The 24222-nt window shown below is 44.1% G+C and overlaps 1 protein-coding gene across 1 annotated transcript in view; it reads left to right on the top strand.

Annotated features, from left to right (window-relative positions):
* DGKI (diacylglycerol kinase iota) overlaps nt 1-23752 on the top strand; it is a 398043-nt gene extending 374291 nt beyond the window's left edge. Inside the window, 4 exon segments of the mRNA XM_060245690.1 lie at nt 6118-6238; nt 11923-11959; nt 14674-14773; nt 22071-23752. Of these exon segments, the coding sequence (XP_060101673.1) occupies nt 6118-6238; nt 11923-11959; nt 14674-14773; nt 22071-22187 (375 nt within the window). The 3' untranslated portion in view covers nt 22188-23752.
* The last annotated feature ends 470 nt before the right edge of the window (nt 23753-24222 follow it).

A 24222-nucleotide genomic window follows, 5' to 3' on the forward strand; every position in this document is an offset into this window, starting at 1 on the left:
CCTTTGTAATAGGACTCGATCTGCTCCAAGACAGTGTTCTGATTGCCAAATCCCATTGGATTTCATAATAATCCCCCATTTAATATGCTAAATTTTGAAAAGTGGTGCTGACTTCTAGCGCAGGGTCCCCAACCTTTGTGAGTCTGCAGGTGTCACTGGAATTCTGATACAGGACGATGGACCCAGCCATTCAACAGCTGTCTCAGAAGGCAGATAAAACTACAAAAGGTCAGTAGTGAGGTTATGGATAACTCTAATAGCAACTTCAACATTTCAGGGAGAAGTTCTGCTTGAGAGGATGCCCTTAAAATGCTGTTTTAAAATATTTTCTTGCATATTCTATGGTTTCCATATACACACAGCTAACCTTTAGTCACCGACCAATTCCCCGCTAGCCTTGTGCCACCCTCACGCTCCTCTTCTCTGCGGGGCTTCTATTGGATTTCACACTATCTGCCCGGAGGCTGCAACTAGCTTCACCTTTTTTCCATGACAAACAGAAACTGGTTTTTATTTATTTATTTATTACTTTAAATTTCTATCCCGCCCTCTCCACAAGCAGACTCAGGGCGGCTAACAACATTCATCTTTACGGATTAAAAACCAATAAAAATAGTTACAATTTAAAATTATTTAAAAAACATTTCATTTCATGGTGCTGTATCACTACAACATAATATAAACAATGATCATATAGTACTCTATAATGATGTAGGGTAGCAGCTCTCTCCCGGTTAGATCTCAAAGGCCTGTCAAAACAGTTTGGTCTTACAGGCCCTGCAGAAAGTAGAGAGCTCCCACAGGGCCCTTATGGCTTCCGGGAGAGCATTCCACAATTCTCCAGGAGAGCATTCTGTGAAGGCCCTAGCTCACGTCAGTCGCAACCTAGCCTCCTTTGGTCCAGGGATGGACAATAGATTTGTTGTCCCTGAATACAGTGCTCTCCGGGGAACATGTGGAGAAAGGCAGTCCTGCAGATAGACAGGCCCCTGACCATAGAGGACTTTAAAGGTCAATACCAACACCTTGAAACGGACTCAGAACACAATAGGTAGCCAGTGTAGCTCTCTCAGCACTGGCCAAATGTGCTCCCACTGGGGGAGCCCCATTAACAGCCATTCTGCAGCGTTCACTAGCTGTAGTTTCCGAGTCAGCGCCAAGAGTACCCCCATGTAGAGAGCATTACAGTGATCTATTCTTGAGGTGACCGTAGCATGGATCACCATTGCTAAGTCGTCACGCTCCAGGAAAGGGGCCAACTGCCGCACCCACCAAAGATGAAAAAAGGTGGATCTAGTAGTGGCTGCTACTTGGGCCTCCATTGTAAGAGAGGACTCAAAGAGCACACCCAAGCTCTTGGGGCCGGTATTAGTGACACCCCGTCAAGAATCTCCCCCCCTGGACCACCCCGGCTCAGGTAGAGAACCTCCATCTTCATTGGATTCAGCTTCAACCAACTCAGCCTGAGCCAAGATGCTATGGCTTGAAGAGCCAGGTCTAGATTTTCCGGGGTACAGTCGGACTGACCACCCATCAATAGATAGAGCTGGGTGTCATCTGCATATTGGTGACATCCTAGCCCATACCGTTTGACAATCTGGGCAAGGGGGCGCGTATAGATGTTAAATAACATCGGGGACAGAACCACACCCTGTGGCACATCACATATAAGTGGGTGCCTTCAGGATGATTCCTCCCCTATCACCACCCTTTGTCCCCGATCTTGGAGAAAAGAGGCCAACCACTGTAAGGCAGACCCCTGAATCCCCACATCGGCAAGGCGGCTAGTCAGTAGCTGATGGTCAACCGTATCAAATACGGCTGACAGATCTAATAATAACAGCACTGCTGAGCTGCCCCGATCCAGATGTCGCATGAGGTCATCTATGAGGGCAACCAGAACCGTCTCCGTCCTGTGACCTAGTCGAAAGCCAGACTGGAATGGATCATTTTTAGTGTCATCATTTTTAGAGGATGTTGTTTGCTGCACAAAAGAGGCAGAGAAAATTGCAGCCAGGCAGATAGTGTGAAATCCAATGAAAGCCCCACAGAGAAGAGGCGAATGAGAGCAGGATAAGGCTAGTGGGAAATTGGTGATCCAGTGAGGATCCTTGTGTGTAGAGGCAGCTTCTCCTGTAGCAATATATATATATAAAAATCTGCTCAGCAAATCAGATTTCCAGTGGTCAATCAGAATTCCCATCAGGCTCCCCCCCGCCTGCTTTTGAAAAAAAACTTGGTGGGTTCCAGGAAAGGTATTGGGGAGTGCTGTGGTGCCCACAGGAATCAAGTCGGGGACCCTTGTTTTAGCATGTCTCTGATCAAATAAGGAATTGTCAATGAAGGCTTGTAACCACAGTATGTCTGCAGGTCATGCCCCAATGTTCTTTGCTGTAATGCTGACAGTAGACCAGGTGTGGAATTCAAACAGGAGCTCCTTTGCATATTAGGTCACACACCCCTGATGTAACCAATCCTCCAAGAGCTTAAAAAAAAGAACCTCTTCACCTCCTGGAAGATTGGTTGCATCAGGGGTGTGTGGCCTAATAGCTACCCCAAGAGAGTAGCCTTAGCAATACTACAACTTCTAATCAGTCATTATAGATGTGAGTGTTCAGTCCTTTTGTGATATGATTTATGACTAGTCTAATAGAACATTACTTTCAGCTCCCCTTTGTGCTTCATTGCAATGTCAGTATTTGCTGAGAATGCAGTTCAGATATTAAGCAGGTCTGGGAACGCCAAGTTCTCCTGTATCAGTTCTCAATGTGAAAACTGGGAGGGCATTCTTCACTCCTTCTTTATGAAGCTGATTTCTGTAACTGCATCTCTTGTTTTTCAACAGTAAAAGGCTATAATGAAAGGCTTACAGGGTTCTGGTCTTGGAATCAGTGGCATAATTGGTTGATCTGTTTCAATGTATTTGTTTTTAATAATTATATCCTTCTTTTATCTTACCTAGAGTTCTTCTCATCAGTAATTTTCAGTTTTGAATAGTTGGGAAAATATAATGTGTAAAGTAAGGCATCTTCAGATATTCAAAATACCCGCTATGTACCCCACCTGTCTATGGAGATTATTTTTTGTGAAGAATGTATCTTACCAGCTGTGCTACCCCTGAGTATTACTGAGATTCCTGCTAGAAATTTCCACAATTGTAGCAATGCATTTTTTCCCCAGCTTGCACAGAAATTGCTTTTGGGTTACAGTCAGCTGCTGATCTCTTCACAGTCTACCTGGATCCGATATTATGTTCCTCAGAGAAGATCAAGTGGCATGTGTCTGTCCCAATTATGGTGGTGCCTTCCTCTGGTGCAAGAAACCTTTCCCTGATGCAAAAGACTCTCTAATGGAAGAACCTCTTGGCTCATGGGAAGGTACCTTGCACTGGGGGGAGTCGCCATCAATAACAGAACAGATAATTGGAATCCAACCCTTTGCATCCCCGATCTAGTCCTTGGTAGAACACTATTGGAGGATATAACCCAGGGCCATGCCTCGTATTCAGTAGGAGCTCACAGGAGTGCAGCTCCTGAACCTTTCTGAGGGTTCCCCCTCCTCCTTCCCTCCTTGCCCATTGAATAATAGGTGCAGCTGCATAACAATCCCTGAATGAGTTCCACCACGTATTTTTCTACAAAACAACTCCTGCCCAGGGCTAATGGTCAAATTGGTAGCCCTGCATCAAATGTCCCCTTTCACTCTCTAGTTTAATTTAGCCCATGCCGCAATGCCATCCCAATGGTCATTTATCATCCTCCTCCCATTAAGTACATCATAATGGCCATTAGAATGGGGGATTCAAGTCCAATTCCACTTCCAGCCTCAGACACACAGAAACACACACATAATATCTATCTCCATGTGCTAATGACCTCTAGCAGGACTCGGTTGACAGGACTGGCGATCTGTGAACACTGTACCTTGCTTCAGTTTTTTGATAAATGACCACAATATTATCTAGTTAATGCTTCTTTTGGCCATTTATAATGGTGACAGCTCTATTACTCCAGCTGTTTCCTTTTGACATACAACTCCAAGACACCTGGCCCCTAGGTAATAGTAGTCAAGAATGAAAGTGGATCCTTGCAATGAACATTCTTTTAAAACTGTCCCAAGCTTTTCTGGATTTCTGAACTGTTATCTATTGTGTTTACTAAAGCTATGGTAATTTCCCTCCAGTAAGACACCAATTTTCCACATTGTGGATCATGGCACGATAACAGCTAGCTAACACAAAACACAATCATTGTGTTATAAAAAAGAACTATACAATCAAGGCTATACAGTCAGAACTGAACATGCTAAAAATCTCAATTTTGGGAGGTCTTTTGCTGAAATCTAAAAGTCAATGAAGCTGTATAGGAAAAAAAAATCTGGTACAGAATGCTGGTGATACTGGAAAAGACAAAGCTAAGAAAGAAGGCAACAGGAAAAGACAAAAGACCCAACGAGATGGATTGATTCAATCAAGGAAGCCATGACCCTCAGTTCGCAATAGGATGCTTTGGAGGACACTTATTCATAGGGTCACCATAAGTCAAAAGCTTCTTGATGACTAGTTGACCCTGGAGGTCCCGTCCAACTCTATGATTCTATGATGGCCCTTAACACACACATGAATGGTCATGGAGATTGGGGGGATGGGGGCATATGTTTGAATTTTCCATTGCATTAAGGTGCTGCTTGCCCAAGATGAGTACATATAGGAGGATGTTAGGCTACAGCTTTTCATCCTGGCAAGTTAGCCATCAGAAATGTTCATATAGAAAACATTCAGCTATGCAGACTCCTACCCACATTTTGAGGTGTCCATTTACTTCAAGAGTTGGAAGTCATCTTTATAGGCTGTCTAGATGCAGGAAATCCAAAGCTAGAGCATTCCACCGAGGCAGAGGGAGGGTAGAATTGGTTCCTCTGTCAAGTTGCTCTTACTAGTTGAAAGGTATCTCCTGATGGTCACTCAAAGTCAACCCTCTTGTCACCTAAGCCCATTAGGTCCACTCCTGTCCTCTGAAGCAGCAGAGAAGAGTCTTTGCCCTCTTCCAATTGCTACGTCATATAAAATGTTTTGCAGTGTTCTTAGGAACAATTTTAAATTTCTTACGCCTGCAGTTTTGTTCCTATTTCAGTTTTGCTTTTCCCTTGTGCAAATCAAATTCACATCTTTTTAAATTCCATATTCTGTTCCCTTGCATCAATTTTTATCATAAAAGTTGCATTGTTATTCAGACAGCATAAAGTCAGTAGTATACATTGTGCCTATATTATCCATATCATTATTGTACATGTAAATAATGTATGAAAGCCCATGCATCATGTATACGCAGTCGCACTGAATTTACAAAATCTGTAGCAAAAAGGCAGAGAACAAAAAGTGACAGTAAAAAATGTAACAGTATACAAAAATAAGATAGAGAACACATGTTCATTCTTGAAAATCAAGCAAATGTAAAACTGAGCTTTGTTAGAGTGTGTGTCAGGGCTTTTTTTGTAGTAAAAAGCCCAGCAGGAACTCATTTGCATATTAGGCCACACACCCTGATGTCACCATTGTTTTACACAGGGCTGTTGTAGAAAAAGCCTGGTAGAAACTCATTTGCGTATTAGGCCACACCCCTGATTCCAAGCCATCCAGAACTGCGTTCCTGCTAAAAAACAAAACAAAGCAAAAAAACCCCTGGATGATGTAATTGTTTCAGTATGAGAACATTTTATAACTTTTTGTGCCTGTCTGAACTACTTTTGGTAGATCGGCACTAACTTGTAGAAACGTGTGTTGAGCTGCTGAGAAGCAAGAATACCATAATTCATTGCAAGCTGGTTTCATCAGCCCATATTCTCTAAATACTGATTGAGTTGTGTAAATTAGTCCTCAGTCCTTTTTGGTTCCTAGTGTTTAACCCCTTAATCCCAAAACTGAGAAATTCCAATGTTTAATCCCATATTTCCAGGATCTTTCATTATAGTAATATAATTAATTAGAAAAAGACTTTGGCATTTGTCTACTAGTATCATTTCTTGTCTTAAGCAGCACCATTTGTTTTTAACCGCTTGTGGGAAAGGGAACAATGAATTCACAGTATTTTGTTTTTTCTTTCTGCATTTATGTTCCAGTTCATAGAATGCTGTAAAAAGGGAGCTAATCTATTAATCCAGGGCCCTGACCATTGTTCCTTGCTTCACCACGCAGCCAAGACCGGTCATGGTGAGATTGTGAAATATATCCTGGAGCATGGTGAGTGAGTGGGCAGAAACCTTTACAGATTCTAATGCCGTTATTGTCACTGATCAATCTGTTGGATAAGATGGGACATTTGAAAAAAAAATAAAATAAAATTCCAGTTGGGTTGCAAACAGCTTGTTTTGAAGCTCCAGCTCACTGTGGCATCCAGATGCAGATGCTTCAATAAACTGGAGTTTGTTTACAAGTCTGTATTCCAAACCTCATGCTGAAGTGGGGCTTGATTGTTCTGGGAGTTCATGCATGGAGGAACGTGCTGGATCCCTTGGAGGATTTCTGGGGACAGAATGGGAGAGGGGTGCCAGCTCCCTCCTCAAGCTGTTTCTGTGTCCCCCATAAGCAGCATTTCAGGGCTGCAGCAAGACAGGATATGCAAAGTATTCACATTGCTTTGCCATCCTTCTGATAGGAGACATGCTCAGTGGGATCCAAGTCAATATTGTTTTGTACATGGGTTCGTATCGATGTATGAGTTCCATGTAGCCTTAAAAAAAAGAAGTGCAGTTTCCCTTAGGAATGAAATTAACTAGAGCATAAGATGCCTATGCTCACTATCCCACTCCAGGAACAGGGGAATGGCCCTAAGTCAACTTTCTAAAGGTTGATTTATGCTTAGCAGTATGCTGCTTCACATGCTGCCAAGAAGAAGAAATCCCATGGAGTCTGTTGATGGCACAGTAAACATATGCATGCATGCCACTTAAAATAGATGTGCTACCCCTCTTCTCCATTCTGTCCTTCTGTGCAGTTGTGGGAGGGCCACACAAAGGGAAAAATAGATTGTGAAGTCATGCTTTTTTCATACTGTGCTAAAAAGTTGGCAATCATGACTAGTGATGGGAGAGCTCCTCTTCCTACTTGTCTTGTAATGAACTCCCCCCACCCACCCCAGGCAGCTTTCTTGGAGAACTGGCAGAAAACCTTGGCTTTTTTCCCTCTGACTGTTTCCAAAGCTATTATTGCACACACAAGGAAATCTCTTCCTCTTCTCTTCACTGTGCCTTCCCTCCCCAAAGCCTTACACTGACCACGGGAGCAGGAGAAGCTGATGTGAAGCACTTGCTGCAACAATGGAGGTTTCATCTTTAGCTAATTTGCAACCAGTATTATTGGGAGTATGAGCCTTGTGGTGCAAAGTGGTAAACTGCAGTACTGTTGTCCAAACTCTGCTCATGACCTGAGTTTGATCCTGGTGGAAGCTGGGTACAGGTAGCCGGCTCAGGGTTGACTCAGCCTTCCATCCTTGGTAAAATGAGTACCCAGCTTGCTGTAATAAGTCTGCCAAGAAAACATTGTGATGTGACATCACCCCATGGGTGGTAATGACTTGGCACTTGCACAGGGGATTACCTTTTCCTTTATTATTGGAAGTGTCCCGTGCCAGGGAGCCTAAGAAAAAGGATTCCCAATGGATTTCTGCCTCAAAGGGTTAAGCAAAGAAGTACTGAGAATTACATTTCCCTTGGTCCCCGCTGCATTAATGGGGTGTCCCATGTGAGGATCCAAGTCTTGTTCAGGAAACTTAAAATGGTCCTGGAAACTCCTGTCACTTGCAGCTCATGTCATATCACCTTCCCACATCACATGACACCCTTCTAATTCAGCATGACAATCCTTTTGGGCTGATCATGGTAGCTGAGTGAAGGGGCACTTTGGCACTGTTGCCTCCCCGCCATCATGAAGAGGATCATCCAGGCGTGAGCAGAGCAACAGCTGCTCCTCACCTCCTTGTGATGAGGAGGGAGCAGCTGCTGCATTTGAGCAAGGGCTGTGACTCACTGGAAGAGCCTCTGCTTTGTATGTAGAAGGTCCCAGATTCAATCCCTGGCATCTCCAGTTGAAAGAATCAGGCAGTAGGTGATGGGAAAGTCATCTGCCAGAGACCCTAGAGAGCAGCTTCCAGTCTGAGTTGACAATGCTGACATCGATGGTCTGATTCTGTATTAGGCATTTTTGTGTGTGTTTATGTGTTCTTTTGTACCTGGGCTGCCCTCCTCCTTCTGAAGAAGAGGGAGTTCTCATAAATAGGACAGTACAGGTGAAAGCTCAGAACCACAGTGGCCAATTCCTTCTCAGGACAAAGTGAGGAGGTGGCAGTGACTTTTCCATCTGTACAGGGTGTTTTTTTTCATAGCAGGAACTCCTTTGCATATTAGGCCACACACCCCTGATGTAGCCAATCCTCCAAGAGCTTAAAGGGCTCTTATTACAAGGCCTACTGTAAGCTCCAGGCTACATCAGGGGTGTGTGGCCTAATATGCAAAGGAGTTCCTGCTACAAAAAAAGTCCTGACTGGTACCATCCTTCTCCTGGCTGTTGCCTCCTCCTCCTTACAAAGAGGGTGATCCAGGGAGGAGTGCAAGTGGCAGCTACCTCTGCCTTTCCAGCAACTGCTTTCTGTGCCTGGACCACCTTCTTTGTGAGCAGAAGAGATGGCCCCTGCCTAGGAGAAGGAACTGCTGAGAAGGTGGGCTGGTGGTTCAGAAGTGAGGAAGCTGGAAGATGGTGACAGCCCTCCAGAGCACTAGGTCAAAAAGAGATGTGCTGGCAAGCTACATGGCCAAACCATGCCTGGCCCTAAAGGTTAGGGCTCTCTTGCTATCGGAAGCCATGCCTTTGAGCAGACACCTATGAGGGGACATTTTAGGAGAGAACTGGAGCTGGAATGAGCACGTTAAGAGCTGGGCCTGAGCATCACTGGAGTTGTGTGCATGGCTGCAGTCAAACTTGGGGACACAATGATCCCTTGAATTTGCCATTATGAGCTCTCTTGTATGAATTTCAACAAACTGTTTCCAAGTTAATATATTGCAGGGGTTGTAGGTTCTTTAATCAATAAAGTTACCACCTAGTGGTATAGTGTTAGTTCTACAACTCAAATCCAGTTTCACTGCTTATTGAATCCCCCATCAAGTTGATTCTGTCGACTCACTTTGTGTAATCTGCCTTGCATCTCAGTAAGAAAGACAGACTATAAATAATATAAATATAATAAAATAAAATAAAATATAATAATATAATATAATATAATATAAAAATAAAAATAAAAATAAGGCTATTTTCTTTGTAAGACTCCTTTCTAATAACAAGGCAGAACCAAGTAGCCTCAGAAAAATATATTTTAAAAAAGATAAAGGACTCCCTGTGCAAGCACCAGTCGTTTTTGACTCTGGGGTGACGTTGCTTTCACAATGTTTTCACAACAGACTTTTTACGGGGTGGTTTGCCATTGCCTTCCCCAGTAATCTACACTTTCCCCCCAGCAAGCTGGATACTCATTTTACTGACCTTAGAAGGATGGAAGGCTGAGTCAACCTCGAGCCGGCTACCTGAACCAGCTTTTGCTGGGATCGAATTCAGGTCATGAGCAGAGGGCTCCGACTGCAGTACTTCAGCTTTACCACTCTGTGCCATGGGGCTCTTTCCCAGAAAAATATACAGGTGCCTAAAAGCACACCCAAATGAGAAGTTCTGCAATGTGGTCCTTTTCATGTCTTCTCTATCTCCTTGCAAGCTCTGGGCAAAGTCATGAGTCTTCGAACTTCCTTCCTTTCCTCTGGCCTTCAGACTCAAGCCACTTGGCTTCCTTGAATGACCACCAGATAGTACGGTTGTTATTAACAGCAAAGGGGGATGGGGGTAAGAATAATTTGAAATAACCTAGCTTTTGGAGACATTAAGGAGAGACAGAGATCCCCACAGGGCATCCTTCCTAATGCTTTTTGTATGTTTGACTCTTTTCAGCTGAGAATCCCCCACTATTCTCCACTTATTTCCCTCAGCCTTTTATTTATATCTCCATCTTCCTGCACCTTTCTCTCTCTGTCTCTCTGTCTGTCTCTCTCCCTCCTTACCCACTGTTTTCCTTGAAAGAAATCTCACTCATGCATTTCCGTTCTGGATTTCTATGGGGTTATTTTGTGCTCTCTTTCTTGGTCCCCTTTTTCTTTCTTTTTCTTCTTGTCCCTGGGTAAAACAGCCAGCTCCCCGCTGTGGCAGAATGATGGTGCCATTAGCTTTCCCAGTGCCAGCCTTTCCCACATCTGTGTGGCTTGTGTCCTGCCAGCCAGAGGGGGATTTGTAATGGTCAGCTGGCAGCACCAGGGAGATGGAGATAATAGAGGTCTAAAAGAGGAGGGTGGGGAATTGGACAGTGTGGGAGCATGAGGTGATGCCGGAGAAGCATGCTTCTGAGTAAGAAAGGGCATGGCTTCAAATCAAGGCTGTCTCTTTGTCCCCCAAGGAAACATCAAAGGTCACTGCACCGGATTCCATTCTTAGAATTCACTGGGAAAATATCTCATGTTCTTTAAAAACGAGAGGGGTGGGGGGAGCAAAACAGGATATCTACAGTCTTTTAAAACAGAACTGTAAAGTTAAACTCAAGAAAGGTGAATCACCTCTGTAAGAAATGTCACAAAATGTGAGGATTATTTTTTTAAATATCCATAAAATTTCATTTTGCATGAACAAGACCCTCATGCCCATCAGATTTTAATTCAGATCTTCCCTTGGGAATGGTCACTTAACCACTAGCAGTGAAATCCTACATTGAGTTTCACTTTTCTTAATGCATTGAAGTCAGTGGGCTCAGAAAGGTTTCCCTGTGTGAAGGATTACACTGTAAAAGTATTTTAACTTATTTTGGAAGTTCCAAAGATTAGGCCTTCTAAATTAACCACAGTTTTCACCTAGGCAAAATTTAGTGACAACTTGGTGTGGGGTGTGTGTGTGTGCGTATCTTACAAGGACATCTATATAGTCTCCCTATCCATCCATATATATACTTTCCTTTCTCTCTATTCATCACATATTTGTAACTATCTATAGGTATGTCAGTCCATCCATTCAATATACATTTCTAGTTATCTGTCCCATAACTCTGCCTGTCTTTCACATTTTTTATTCTGCCCTTCTTTCAAAGAGCTGAAGGTGGCCATACAGTGTTTGCTTCTCCTTTTTTTCATGCCAGCAGCCTTATGAGATGCATCGGGGTGGGTGGGAGAAAGAGATATTAACTGCCATAGCCTTCTGGTGATTTTTCTGGCTGAGTGGGGCACATGGATACTTGGGGTGGCGGAGTCTCATTCCAGCCACTGCATCCACACTCTGGGCCTAACTACAGGGCTAGATCAGTCAAATATATCTGCCGGAGTAGCTCCCTTCTGTGAAGTGACGGAGTCAGACAAGAGAGGGGCTCAGCTGCTTGCCCACCTGGTAAATTTCACCTATCTTTCATGTATCCAAGCATTCCTGTCATGGCGTAATGCTTGAATCAATCTTATGCATGTACTGTCCAGTATAGATAGGCTCAGACTATGTCACCAATTTTTTGATTTTATCTGGGATATCAGCTACATGAAATGAGTCTGCACATATCAAATTACATATACATAGGCCCTATACAAATGCCGGGTCCTCTCCTGGATACCTCATGGTGTCAGGGGCGAGGCAGACAGATCAGGTAAATGGAGTGGTTAGGTGCACTTTTGCTGTTCATCCAACTTTTCACAATATGAGAACAGCAATCTGTGGGTGTATTATCCAGTCCAGAATTTTTCACCTAGTGGTACTCAATAAATGGGACCTCCAGTCCTCACCACATCACCACACTTGATTCCACCACAGGTTGCTAAGCAAAAGGAATCCCGTGTAACCTATCTTGCTTCCTTTGACAGGTCCTTCAGAATTACTGGATATGGCCGATAGTGAAACGTGAGTCCCAACCCATTGGTTTCCATTTCTTTTATTGGCTTTCTTCTCGCTCAGTCTCAGTTATGTGCATCAGTATTCTCTGGGTATAGGAACAAATTCAATTCAGCATCAAACAAACAAAAAATGGCAGCCTCTCGATGGGTTCTGTTGAGTTGCAAAAAGAGAACCAAACCTCCTTTCTTTTCTAAACAGCAAATCAAACCTAGATAGTGATGCCAACTGAATGCAGATTAGTTTCTTCTAGCGTCATCCACTTGCATTCATGGTCCTGGTTGTTAAACTGTAGAAAACAAACAGCAAGCGAAGAAGGGAAGATGTTTCCTATCCTTTTGAAGAATGTTTATGGAAGAAATGTTGGTTCTAATCCATAGTAGCTATTGCAGGTGGGGGTAAGAAGCATGCTTATTTCCATAAGCATTCATCTGATGCTCTAACCATGATACCACAATGGCTGGTTTGTTTTAATTAGTTATTGTTCACCCCCTCCAGTCCTCTCTAACTTTTCTTCCCAGGTCAGTGCCACGCATATTTCCCCCCAGGTGAATAGAAGAAGGTGCTGAGAATGTTTCTTTTAAAAAACATAAAGCTAATTAATTCTGCATTGAAAAGTTTATTTGAGTCTTATGAATTATGGATCTGAATATCTGAAATCCTGCCTGACACATATGTATTGGCCATCATGTACATTCAGGTATCACGATATTAGGTATTGGGGAGGGACAGTGGCTCAGTGGTAGAGCATCTGCTTGGTAAGCAGAAGGTCCCAGGTTCAATCCCCGGAATCTCCAACTAAAAAGGGTCCGCGCAAACTGGTGTGAAAAACCTCAGCTCGAGACCCTGGAGAGCCGCTGCCAGTCTGAGTAGGCAATACTGACTTTGATGGACCGAGGGTCTGATTCAGTATAAGGCAGCTTCATATGCGCATATGTTCATAAGACAATTGTCAAACTCTCAGTGATGGATTTCATATTCTCAACTCACATTTCACATACTCTGTTCAGAGTTTGTTCCTATCAATCATCTGATAAAGAACTTCCTTATCTGCTCATATATTAAAAAAATTCAGACACACAGAATACCCAGGAAATGGATGGAAAGATACATGGCGCTGCAGCCTCTTTGCTGAAGTTAAGCAGGTTTGAATCTGATCAGTGTCTCAGCCACGTAGGAAACCTTGTAGGCTGTGTTGAGTTCCTTAATGAAAGAAAGGAAAGATATAATGCGATGAAACAAATAAATCACCACACAGCTGGCTAATATATTCTGCTCCAATTTGAGCTCATCAAACAGGCTCTGAAAGCCAAGAATCCCATTCTGTTACCATCTTTCCTGCTAAACCAATAGTAGTTAGGCTGATTAATGGGTAGCTGCTGGTTCCTTTTAGATTGCTTCTTAGCAGGAAAAAGAAGAAAGGAATAAACCCTTCCAGCAAATATACCAATTATAAAAGACTATTTTGCCAGACACTTCCTAGTATAGTGTGGGGCCTGAAATATGTTAGAGTGATTAGGGGTGGGAATGAGGAAAGTGTACACAAGGAGTTCTGGAGCTACAACCACTCTGTAAAATGCAGAATTTAATGCAATTTGGGGGTTGTTCTGAGCCTATGCCAGCATCTTTCATCTTTCATTTTGGAGAAACACAATTTCTTCCCTTGCTCTCTTGAGGCTGTAACACCAAGATGGAAGTTTTAAATAAAATCTGTTGGAGATCTTGCTGGGAATTCTGACTTGCATTGCAGCAGTCCTGCTAAATCCTTTTCCTTGAACTTGAATCAGAGATCCAGTGGCAGATAAAACACTGTGGAGGCCCGTAGGCAGTCAAAATCTTGGGGGCTCCCTTGCAAATTATCTCAGAGTCTGAGTGCCTGTCCTGCCACCCCCAGCCTACAGCAGCCTGCAGGCACCTTCTTAAAAGCCCCTTTAACAAAGCTGCAAGGGAGATGCAGAGAGAGGCAAACTTGGCAACAATACCAGCAGCAGCTGCACCAGGCAAGTTGGGCAAAGAGCAACTCAGTTGCTGGCTGTATGTGCAAGCTGGGAGGGCTGCAAGCAGGGAGAAAACTGGGGGGTGGGAGCTGGCCCATGGCCCCTAAAGGTGTGGGGGCCGATAGGCCAATGCCTATTTGGCCTGATTGTTAATCCAGCTCCGCAGAGATCCTACAGAAGGGTTATTCTTGAAATTGATTGATTTGAAACTATAATACCAAGAGTCTGACAGAATGCAAGTCTTGAAGAAAGATGCAATAGGACTATAAGTCACTTAGGTCCAGAATCCAGAGAACTGCATGACATAAATGTTAATTTCAGATTGCAAACTTTTAAAAAAAACCATTCAGCTTGCTTGCAGAAACAAAGTATCTTATTGTTCAGACTGAACAGGAAGTGACATGGGAGGCGGGAGAAGGGGAAGCTCACCATTGATTACCCAGCATTCAAATCTGAAGCAAAAAAAAAAATCATGACTGGCTTAAAATGGAACTTCAGTCTGAATGAGAACTTAATACGCTATGCACGGTTCTAAGCATGCGAATAATAATTTTTTAAAAGGGATCTTTCAAACCATTGATACCTGATGTTCATGTACTGGGGAGTCCAAAGGCAAAAGAAAGAAAATGTGTCTGTGTTAGCAGTGCTGATACGTTGTGCCCTGGCAAAAGTAATCAGTTGGCATGAGGTGGTTCTTGCTAATCGTGTTCTCTGTTGTACGCACAGGGGTGAGACAGCTCTGCACATGGCTGCCTGCCAGGGCCATCGTGGTATCTGCCAGCTCTTGGTAGAGGGAGGTGCATCACTAAGAACTGTGGATTCCAAGGTAACCGAACCAAACAAACCCACTGAATGATACTGCAGAGGAATGAATTCAGTATGCTTTCGTCTTGGCCAATATTGTTGAAAAGGGAATCTTGGACGTTCTTGAATTCTTTTTCCAACCCTGTGCTATCTACGTTCATTTCGATGTCATTCCCACTGATTTGAGGTGACATATGTAGGATGCTTAAGATGTGGGAAAATCTTGAATTAAATAAGACTTGCATAATTTTTTGCAAATTGGACCAAACACTGCTGTGCAGTTATCTAGGGTGTCGTGACCTACAGAAACAAGGGAGTTGCCAACAGGGCCATAGTGAACATTTCCTAACATCAGTATTTGCTTGAAAAGTTACAAGTCCAATGCAACCAAATGAAAATACACACTTCTTGGAATATTTATATTGCTTGAGTGTTGGTCAGCACTCTTCTGCTCCCCTCGTACTTGCTCATCTCAGTGCCATTTGCCTTCCCCATTTTCTTTCTCACCCTGTCTTGTGCCTCATGCTTGTATCACCAGTGACTGAGGTGATTTTGCTAACAAGCACCTGTATCATGAAATGCAGCACTGTGGTACCATCAACCAAAACTGGGTGGATCACCATAGCCAAAGGAATAATACATTAGGAAGGGGAAATGAGGCTCAAGGCAGCAGTGGGGGCAAAGAAGAAAAAGGGAGAACAAGGACTCAAAAGAACAACTGTGAAGCACCTGGAACATTCTTGCAGTGAGTCCAGAAAATCAATGAAACCATAAGGCAGTTTCAGCATGCTTGAAATTAGGTAAGCAGCCTATACATTTCCAGTAACTCTGGCGTGAACACAAAACCAGGAAGCAACCTTTAGCCATTTTATGTGGATCTTTCATCAAGTGGTGAATATAGCAGACTTCCATAATAACCATCCCCAGAGCCTGCAGCTCTCCGGTATGTCCTTGGAAGAACATTGTGCTCTGCTGGCTAAAACTTGCTAGTTATTCCTGGCCCTAAAGAGGTCCAGCTTCCTCAACAAGGGCCAGGACATTTTCAGTCCTGGCCCTGACCTAGTGTAACTCTCTGCCAGAGAACATCAGGGCCCTGTGAGATCTTCTACAGTTCCACAGGGCCTGTAAGGCAGAGATGCTCCACCAGGCTTTCAATTTAAAGACATTGATGGTTGCCAAGCTGGCACCCTGCTCCTCCACCCATCTAGATCCTGCCCCCCCATCAGCAATTTGAAGAATTTTAATAGGATGTCTTTGGGGTTTATAATCTATCTATCTATCTATCTATCTATCTATCTATCTATCTATCTATCTATCTATCTATCTATCTATCTATCTATCTATCTATCTATCTATCATCTATCTATCTATCATTGCTGTACATCACCCAGAGCCTGGCAATAGTCAGGATGGGGTGATTCATTAAGTTGAATAAATCAAATCAACACCTCTCCAGAAGTAGCATAAGAATTTCCATGTGGTAAATCTCATGGAGCAGACAATTGGTATACATTATAAAAGATGTCTTTATGTTTCACTGTAATTGGAATTATGGCATCAAAATATGGAGCTGAAATATATTAATTGCCATCTGCATAACCAGCCAACTTTAAATGGTGCATGAAGTTTGGTTGGCAGGTGGGACTATGTAAACACTGGAGGATAGAGTCAGAGATGGTTATTGGAAAGCTATTCCATAGTGAAAAGCCAACTACAATTAAAAAACAAAGCAAAACTAAATAGACAGGATATTAGTGTGGGAAGGAAGAACAGATAATCCTTACTGGGACTAGAGATAGGGATGAAAGTGTCTATGTCTGTCTTCTTGTTTGCACAGTAGAAGCTAGAGATTTATGTAGGATTTTCCTAAAATGATATTTCCAAAACAAAATGACAGATGTAGGTAAAATATCTGAAGACTTTAAGGGAGGCTAAAAGCATCTCCATAAACCAGTAAAATCCATCTTATTTATGTGCCACACATCTTTATGTTACCACTCAATTCCACCAAGAACAAAATTTCAAGTGAATTTTAAGGTTCCTGTTCAGACCAAACAATTGTCCAGAAGTATAAAGAGTTTTGATGAGATTAGTTAAATTTATGAGAAGGGTTTTAAACACCCTGGATATGCATTAATAGGACAGACTAAGATGTTACTCAAAACAGGGAGATGTCGCTGAAAATAGCAACCTTCTATCTCTTCTCTATAGTGTATAGTAGTGAAATGAATCAATGATAATCCCAAATTATATAAATCAGGGCGTTGTTGTTTTTTTTTTTAGCAGGAACGCACAGGAACATAGTTTCAGCTGGCTTGGTGTCAGGAGGTGTGGCCTAATATGCAAATGAGTTCCTGCTGGGCATTTTCTACAAAAAAAGCCCTGTTATAAACTAAGTACTATAAAGGAGAAGAGGACTAGGATGTGGGAGACCCAGGTTTTATGTCGTTTATATAGCCCATTCTAAGCAGTGTCACATCCTTCTAAGTCCATTGAAGTTAGCACGTGCATAGGATTCAATTGTTAAAAAATGTTTAGACTGAAGTCTGTCAAGAAGAGCAAAATGTAAATGTAAAAGTTTCCTGAACAGGTCATGACTGTAAATACAGTGACCGTTGTTGAAAAACCACTGAGTATACCACATTTCTATCTGCTATAAACTATGGACTGTAACTGTTCTTTGTACTTATCCTGGCTTTGATCACCAGCACAAGACTAACCCCAGTCAACTGATGTAAATGTAAAAGAAAGCAGGTTTAATAACATAGGCAACAAGTAATTATTTTCCAATATGATGCTGGAGATACATCAGAAATAGTGATGAAGTCAGTTGCATACGCTCTTCCAGTTTTGCATAGGAAGGGGCTGCCACATTATACTGTTTAGCCTGACTTCTGTCACCCCATCTGGCTGTCTGGCAGGTGACAAAGGCTGGCATCATCTGGGAAGATGCTATATGGGCTGACCTTCTGATCAGACCTTAGTATTAGCAGACAGTTTGGGGCAAATGGCTGTAAGAGACATGGGCAAAACCTGTCATGCTTCAGAGAAGCAAGGATGATGCAAAGATACCAGTTTCTCCAGTGTTCTGTTTTCTTTTTTCTATACTTGGTGGCACAGAATAAACTATTGTAAATGTAGATCTCAAGTATTCCTTGGGACACTCATATTGCAAATTGCAGTGATAGGCAACATATAATTTTCTTCAGAAAAATAAAAGTTGTCTTTTAGAGTGTGATCAGACTGGTGCCCTGCCTTACTTGTAGATAATTAAGTACAGGTAAAGCATTCTCAGTTTCACCCTCTTTGAAACAGTCCATGGACTTTTTATCATTCTCATTTTCCTTGCTTGTGCATTTCTCATGCTTCCCCTGTTCTGCACATGTTTTGCTCCCTCTAGTGGTACATTCAAAATTACACCACTATATCAGCATAAAACCCTGCATTTTAAATCTGCAGGGAGATAAACTGGACATAAAGTGATGTAATATTGCATTGACCACTAGAGGGAGCAAACATACACAGAGCTGGTGAAAATAAAATCTGAAGCAATAGAAACACACAAGCAAGGGAAATGAGAAAGCAGAAAAGCCCCTCAAAGCACAAAGGCTTGTTGGACTTTCTCAGCCTATTCAGCAGGATGGTAGGGGGTGTGGTAGGAGGTAAATATGTCAAGGTCAATATACCTCTGCATGGGATTATCAACCTCCACATGGCACCAGCACATTTCCTGATGACCAAGATCATTTTCCCTGGAGAAAATGACTGCTTTGTGAGAGGCACTTTATGGCAACATATCCTGCTGAGGTTCCTCCCTTCCTCCACCCCTGCCATCACTGGGATCTACCTGCAAATTTCCAAGTAATTCCCAGCTCAGAGGTGGCAACCCCACTTCTATCCCAAGGCTGGGTCACCAAACATGTACAAAGAAGGGGTTCTGCAAAAGGTTGCAGTGAATCTTTCCCACAGACTGCATAGAGACACAGGGCAACCAAAAATATTTTCGATCTACAAGCCCTCCAAACAAACATTTCAGAAATATAGTCTGAGGGGAGGGGAAGATATGGCGGTGGGAATAGACAATCATATAAGGGAAGGAGACAGAGACAAATCAGTGCTCGGCCACCTTCCAGTCTATTGCCCATCCCAACGGTGACAGGTAGTGGGCCTAAGAGGAAATGCTCATCTCCGTCACTGGTGTTATGCAACGCCAGGTCCATCAATAATAAGACCTCGACCCTTAAGGAGTTCTTGCTCCGGCAGGACGTGGACCTGGCTTGCGTGACCGAGACCTGGGTGCGGGACGGAGAGACAGTAGCGCTCTCCCAGATGACCCCCCCAGGCTACTCGGTCTTCCACCAGTCACGGAGTAACGGGCGGGGGGGAGGAGTGGCATTATTCATACGGGAGGCTTACTCCTTTCAGGCTCTCCCGGCCCCAAAGATCGATGGCATCGAATGTGTCGGTCTGTGGTGGGATGTTGGAGAGGGGTTGGCGATCTGGCTGGTGTACCGTCCGCCTAACGCACCAGCCAGCGCCTTACCATCACTATTGGAGGCAGTGGCGGGCTGGGCATTGGAGTACCCAGGGCTTATGGTCCTGGGTGACTTCAATGTCCATGCCGATGACACGGCCTCCACTCAGGCGATGGACCTAGTGTCTTCCATGGCGACACTAGGACTCTCTCAACTTGTCACAACACCCACGCATCAGGCCGGACACACACTAGACCTGATCTTTGCGTCTGGGATTTTGGTGAACGATATCACAGATGAAGCGGTTCCATGGTCGGATCACCTAGCCCTTAAGGCCCGTATGGAGATGTCACCCCAACCCTGTATGGGCGGAGAGCCTATTTTGGCTTGCCCTCGGGGCCTGATGGACCCGGAACGGTTCCAAACGGCCCTGAGGGATCCCTGGCCCACTGGCGATTCTCTCGATGACCTGGTGGAAGTCTGGCAAGACCAACTATCCAGGGCCATTGACGAAATTGCACCCCGGCGCCCTCTGCGCCCTCGCATGAGGCTAGCTCCATGGTACACCTTGGAGTTACGCCAGCTGAAGCAAGGGCTCAGACGACTAGAGAGGCGGTGGAGGCATACTCAGGACGAAGTGACGAGAACATCCTATAGAACGTTTATGAAGTCATATGAGATGGCAGTCAAGGCTGCAAAGAAACAATACTTTGCAGCCAAGATTGCATCTGCAAATTCGCGCCCAGCACAATTGTTTAGGGTAATTGGAGATCTTGTAACACTGCCACAAGGCAAACCAAATGTTAGAGAATTGGAGATAGGCTGTGAGGCATTTGCGAAATATTTTGCAGATAAAATCTCATCACTCCGCCAAGACCTGCCTATCACATTAGATACAATGAGTGAAACTGAGGCTCCGCGCCTGTCTTCAGATTTACTGCTGGACCACTTCGACCCACTCAGCCTGGAAGAAGTTGATGGAATTCTTTCTGCTTCTCGCCCAACAACATGTGATCTGGACCCTTGCCCCTCTTGGCTGATTAAATCTTGCCAGAGGGAGCTTAGATGTCCTCTACGGGACATCATAAATGGATCCCTCTTAGAGGGGCGCTTTCCAACGCCTCTGAAAGAGGCCTTGGTCCGTCCCCTCCTGAAAAAATCTACAGCAGACCCGGCCGAATTGGCGAATTACCGACCGGTGTCTAATTTACCATTTTTAGGTAAAATTATCGAGAGGGCAGTGGCGTTGCAGCTACAGAGATTTCTAGATGACGCTTCTGTCCTGGACCCGTGCCAGTCTGGCTTCCGACCGGGTCACGGGACGGAGATGGTCTTGGTCGCCTTGGCAAATGACCTCCAACGGCAACTGGATCGAGGCGGTGTAGCGGTGCTGATGTTATTAGATTTGTCGGCTGCATTTGATACAGTCGACCATCAGCTACTAATCCACCGCCTCGCCGACATTGGGGTTAAGGGGTCTGCTTTACAATGGCTCTCCTCCTTCCTCATGGGTCGGGGACAAAGGGTGGCGATTGGGGGAGAACGATCCCAGAGGCACACACTAGATTGTGGGGTGCCTCAGGGAGCAGTCCTCTCCCCGATGTTATTTAACATCTATATGCGCCCCCTTGCCCAGATTGCCAGGAGGTTTGGGCTGGGCTGCCATCAATATGCTGATGACACCCAGCTCTATCTGCTGATGGACGGCCGGCCCGCCTCCGCCCCGGGAGACTTGGATCAGGCGTTACGGGCTATCGCAATGTGGCTTAGACTGAGTGGGCTGAAGTTAAATCCGGCAAAGACAGAGGTTCTCTGTGTGGGTCGCGGCGCTCCAGGAAGGGAAATATCCCTCCCGACCTTCGACGGTGTGCAGCTAAAGGCGGCGCAGCGGGTGAAGAGTCTGGGTGTCCTGCTGGAGCCTTCATTATCAATGGAGGCCCAGATAACAGCCACTGCCAAGTCAGCATTCTTCCATCTGAGGCGGGCGAAGCAGTTGGCCCCTTTCCTGGAGCGTCGGGACCTAGCGACGGTGATCCATGCAACGGTCACCTCACGACTGGACTACTGTAACGCCCTCTACATGGGGCTGCCTCTGTGCCGGACCCGGAAATTACAACTAGTGCAGAACGCGGCGGCCAGGCTGCTGCTTGGTCTCCCAAGATGGGAACATGTACGGCCGGGGCTACGCGAGCTGCACTGGTTGCCGATTGTATTCCGAGTCCAGTACAAAGTGCTGGTTATTACCTTTAAAGCCCTATATGGCCGAGGACCGGCCTACCTGAAGGACCGCCTCTCCCCGTATGAGCCCCAGAGAGCACTGAGGTCAGTAGGAAAAAACAGACTGACTACCCCTGGGCCAAGAGAAGTTAAACTACAGAACACCCGCTCACGGGCCTTCTCGGCTGCGGCCCCATATCTCTGGAACCAACTTCCAGAGGAGGTGCGGGCCCTGCGGAACCTTGATCAGTTCCGCAGGGCCTGCAAGACCACTCTTTTAAAATTAGCTTTTATGAACAGCTGAAGTACAATTTTACAACGAAGAAAATCCGCCATTAGCACTAACTAGAATAGCGTCAATGATAATGTTATAGTTTGTTTTAATTAATGTTCTACTGGTTTTTAAGGTTAAGTTAATGCTTAATTTAATATTCTTAATGTAATGGTTTTAATTAATGCACCATTGGTTACTATGTTGTTTATTAATGTTTTATTTATTAATGTACCATTGGTCACTGTGTTGTTAGCCGCCCTGAGCCTGCTTCGGCGGGGGAGGGCGGGGTACAAATAAAATTTATTATATTATTATTATTATTAAATGTTTCTCTCTTTGTTTTAACTATATAGGGTAAGACACCACGAGACAGGGCCCAGCAGGCTGGGGATCCAGATCTAGCATCATACTTGGAAAGTCGACAGAATTTCCCAGCCACGCCCCGTGAAGACCTTGAGACGGCAGTGTGATGTCTGTGGTTTTTTGTGAGGGAGAGAAACCTTAGGAAAACGCAGCTGCGCCTGAAACCGTTCGGGTGTCACATGAGGAAGAAACCCATGGAATCGACAGCGCATCTCTCGCTCTTGGCGAAAAATATCTGAAGAGATGCCAACCAGTTTCTAAGGGCTACCAAGACTTGCCACGGAACTCTTGCAATTCTGGACATTAGCCTGTAGGGGTAAAGGAGGTGACTCAAAGGTCTGTGGAATCCATGGGCCTTGGAAATTTACTCGTATTGCTCACAGCAAGTAGCATGAATGTCTCCCGTGTTCCTTTGCAGAATTTATTTGAAGACAAAACCTAGAAGGTGCGGGGGAAGAAACAAAATAATATGAACATTCATAAAATCCATCCAGACCTTCCCTTCTTCCTTCTCCTGGATACAGAACTCTTGTGCTCCCTTCTGTTTGCCCGACATTCCTGCCCCTTCCCTTTCACAGTTGCCCATTGGTCAAGTGATGTTTGTTTATCTCTGCACTAAATCTTCATGGCTGCTCAGCAGGGGATAGGCAATGCTTTGAAAGGAATTATAAGTGCCCATGGCAAAACTGTACCTTTTTAATAATGAGTTTCCCCTTTATGTTCCCTCAGAGGTTGCATTGCCAGAGAGCTGCCCACTTGTTTTGAACATATTTCTTCTTCTGTCTGACTCTTGATATGCACTAGGACTGTCTCAGAATAAATCACAAAGAAGGGGAGGATATTTATTATGAATTTATTATATATGAATTTGAAAGTGGTAAAGTTACTATGTGATGGTGGACCAAAGAGAAACTGATTAGATGTTGAGATGTACAAAAACCTCCATGAGGAAAGAGAACTGGTCAAATTCCTTTGGCTTCCTGAAAAGTTCCTCAAATGTTTTGTCTGAGGACAGACTTCCATCATTCACTTTGAAATCTTGCTTTGGGCAAAAATCGGGCCACAACCTCTGGATGCGTGGAATTCACCTGAGAATTTCTGCTCTCCATGTTCAGAGTGGTGGCCAGTCTCATATGAATTGTTCATTATGTCTGTTGATCATGACAGGCTGACTGCGCTTAGCCCTGCATCTTGTCTGAAATTAGCCATATTTTGCTGCCAGTCAGAATAAAAAAAAAATAGGGTGGTGAAGATTAGAATAAGAATTGTCCACAGAGTTGTGCATTTGGCTAACAGACTTAGCCCTTAGCTGTTCCTCTGTGTTTTAACAGCCTCTTGAAGAAATTGGAAGTATGTTTCAGGACTGGGCTTGCTAAAAACAAATTCTATGTTAAAATCATCTTTTTAAATTTAAATTGATTTTCATGGGACAATATAAACTGATTGTAGACAAAAACTGTTGTTCACAGAGAAGTGGAGAAGTTATTGTAATAATTATGAGACAAGGGACATACAGTTGCCGTTCCCCCACTGCTTCCTCTGAGACAAAAACCTTTCATTTGCTTACTTGCGGTGAGTCCTGGTATAGTGTCCTTATTTTATCTTTCCTGTCACCAGGAGATCACCACAATAATAGTAACAATAAACCTGGTCATCCACATTTATACACAAAGCATGTGGTATTGTGGGTTTCCGTATTTGACTCTGAAATGGAGAATTTTCGTCTCGTGTTCTCTGGCCAACCTAGAAGTCCTATGACAATGTAAGAGGATTTATTAAAGATTCAATGTAGTTGCAGTTGCCTACAAGGCAAAGGTGAAGGAGAAGGTAACAACTTACTGTATATCCATGCATGATTCATTGGACAAGTCTTGCAGTCCTTGAAGGTCTTGCATCCCAGTACAACACATCCTCCTGGTGACACTCCAAGTCATATTCTCAGCCTTGGGTTGACATATTCTAGTATAGACAAGCATCTATTATCCATAAATCCCTGTGATAAATCCCAGGTTAGTTGTGCTCCATGGATCCTTCTGATCTTCTCAAGAAGAAGAATCTTAAAGGTGCCAAGGGCCTAGGAACATGGCCATCCACACTCTCAGCTTCCATCACAGATGGTAGACAGCTCTGGAAATTGTTCCT

This window comes from Heteronotia binoei, chromosome 8 (genome assembly GCF_032191835.1).
Source record: "Heteronotia binoei isolate CCM8104 ecotype False Entrance Well chromosome 8, APGP_CSIRO_Hbin_v1, whole genome shotgun sequence".
Taxonomy (NCBI): Eukaryota; Metazoa; Chordata; class Lepidosauria; order Squamata; family Gekkonidae; genus Heteronotia; species Heteronotia binoei.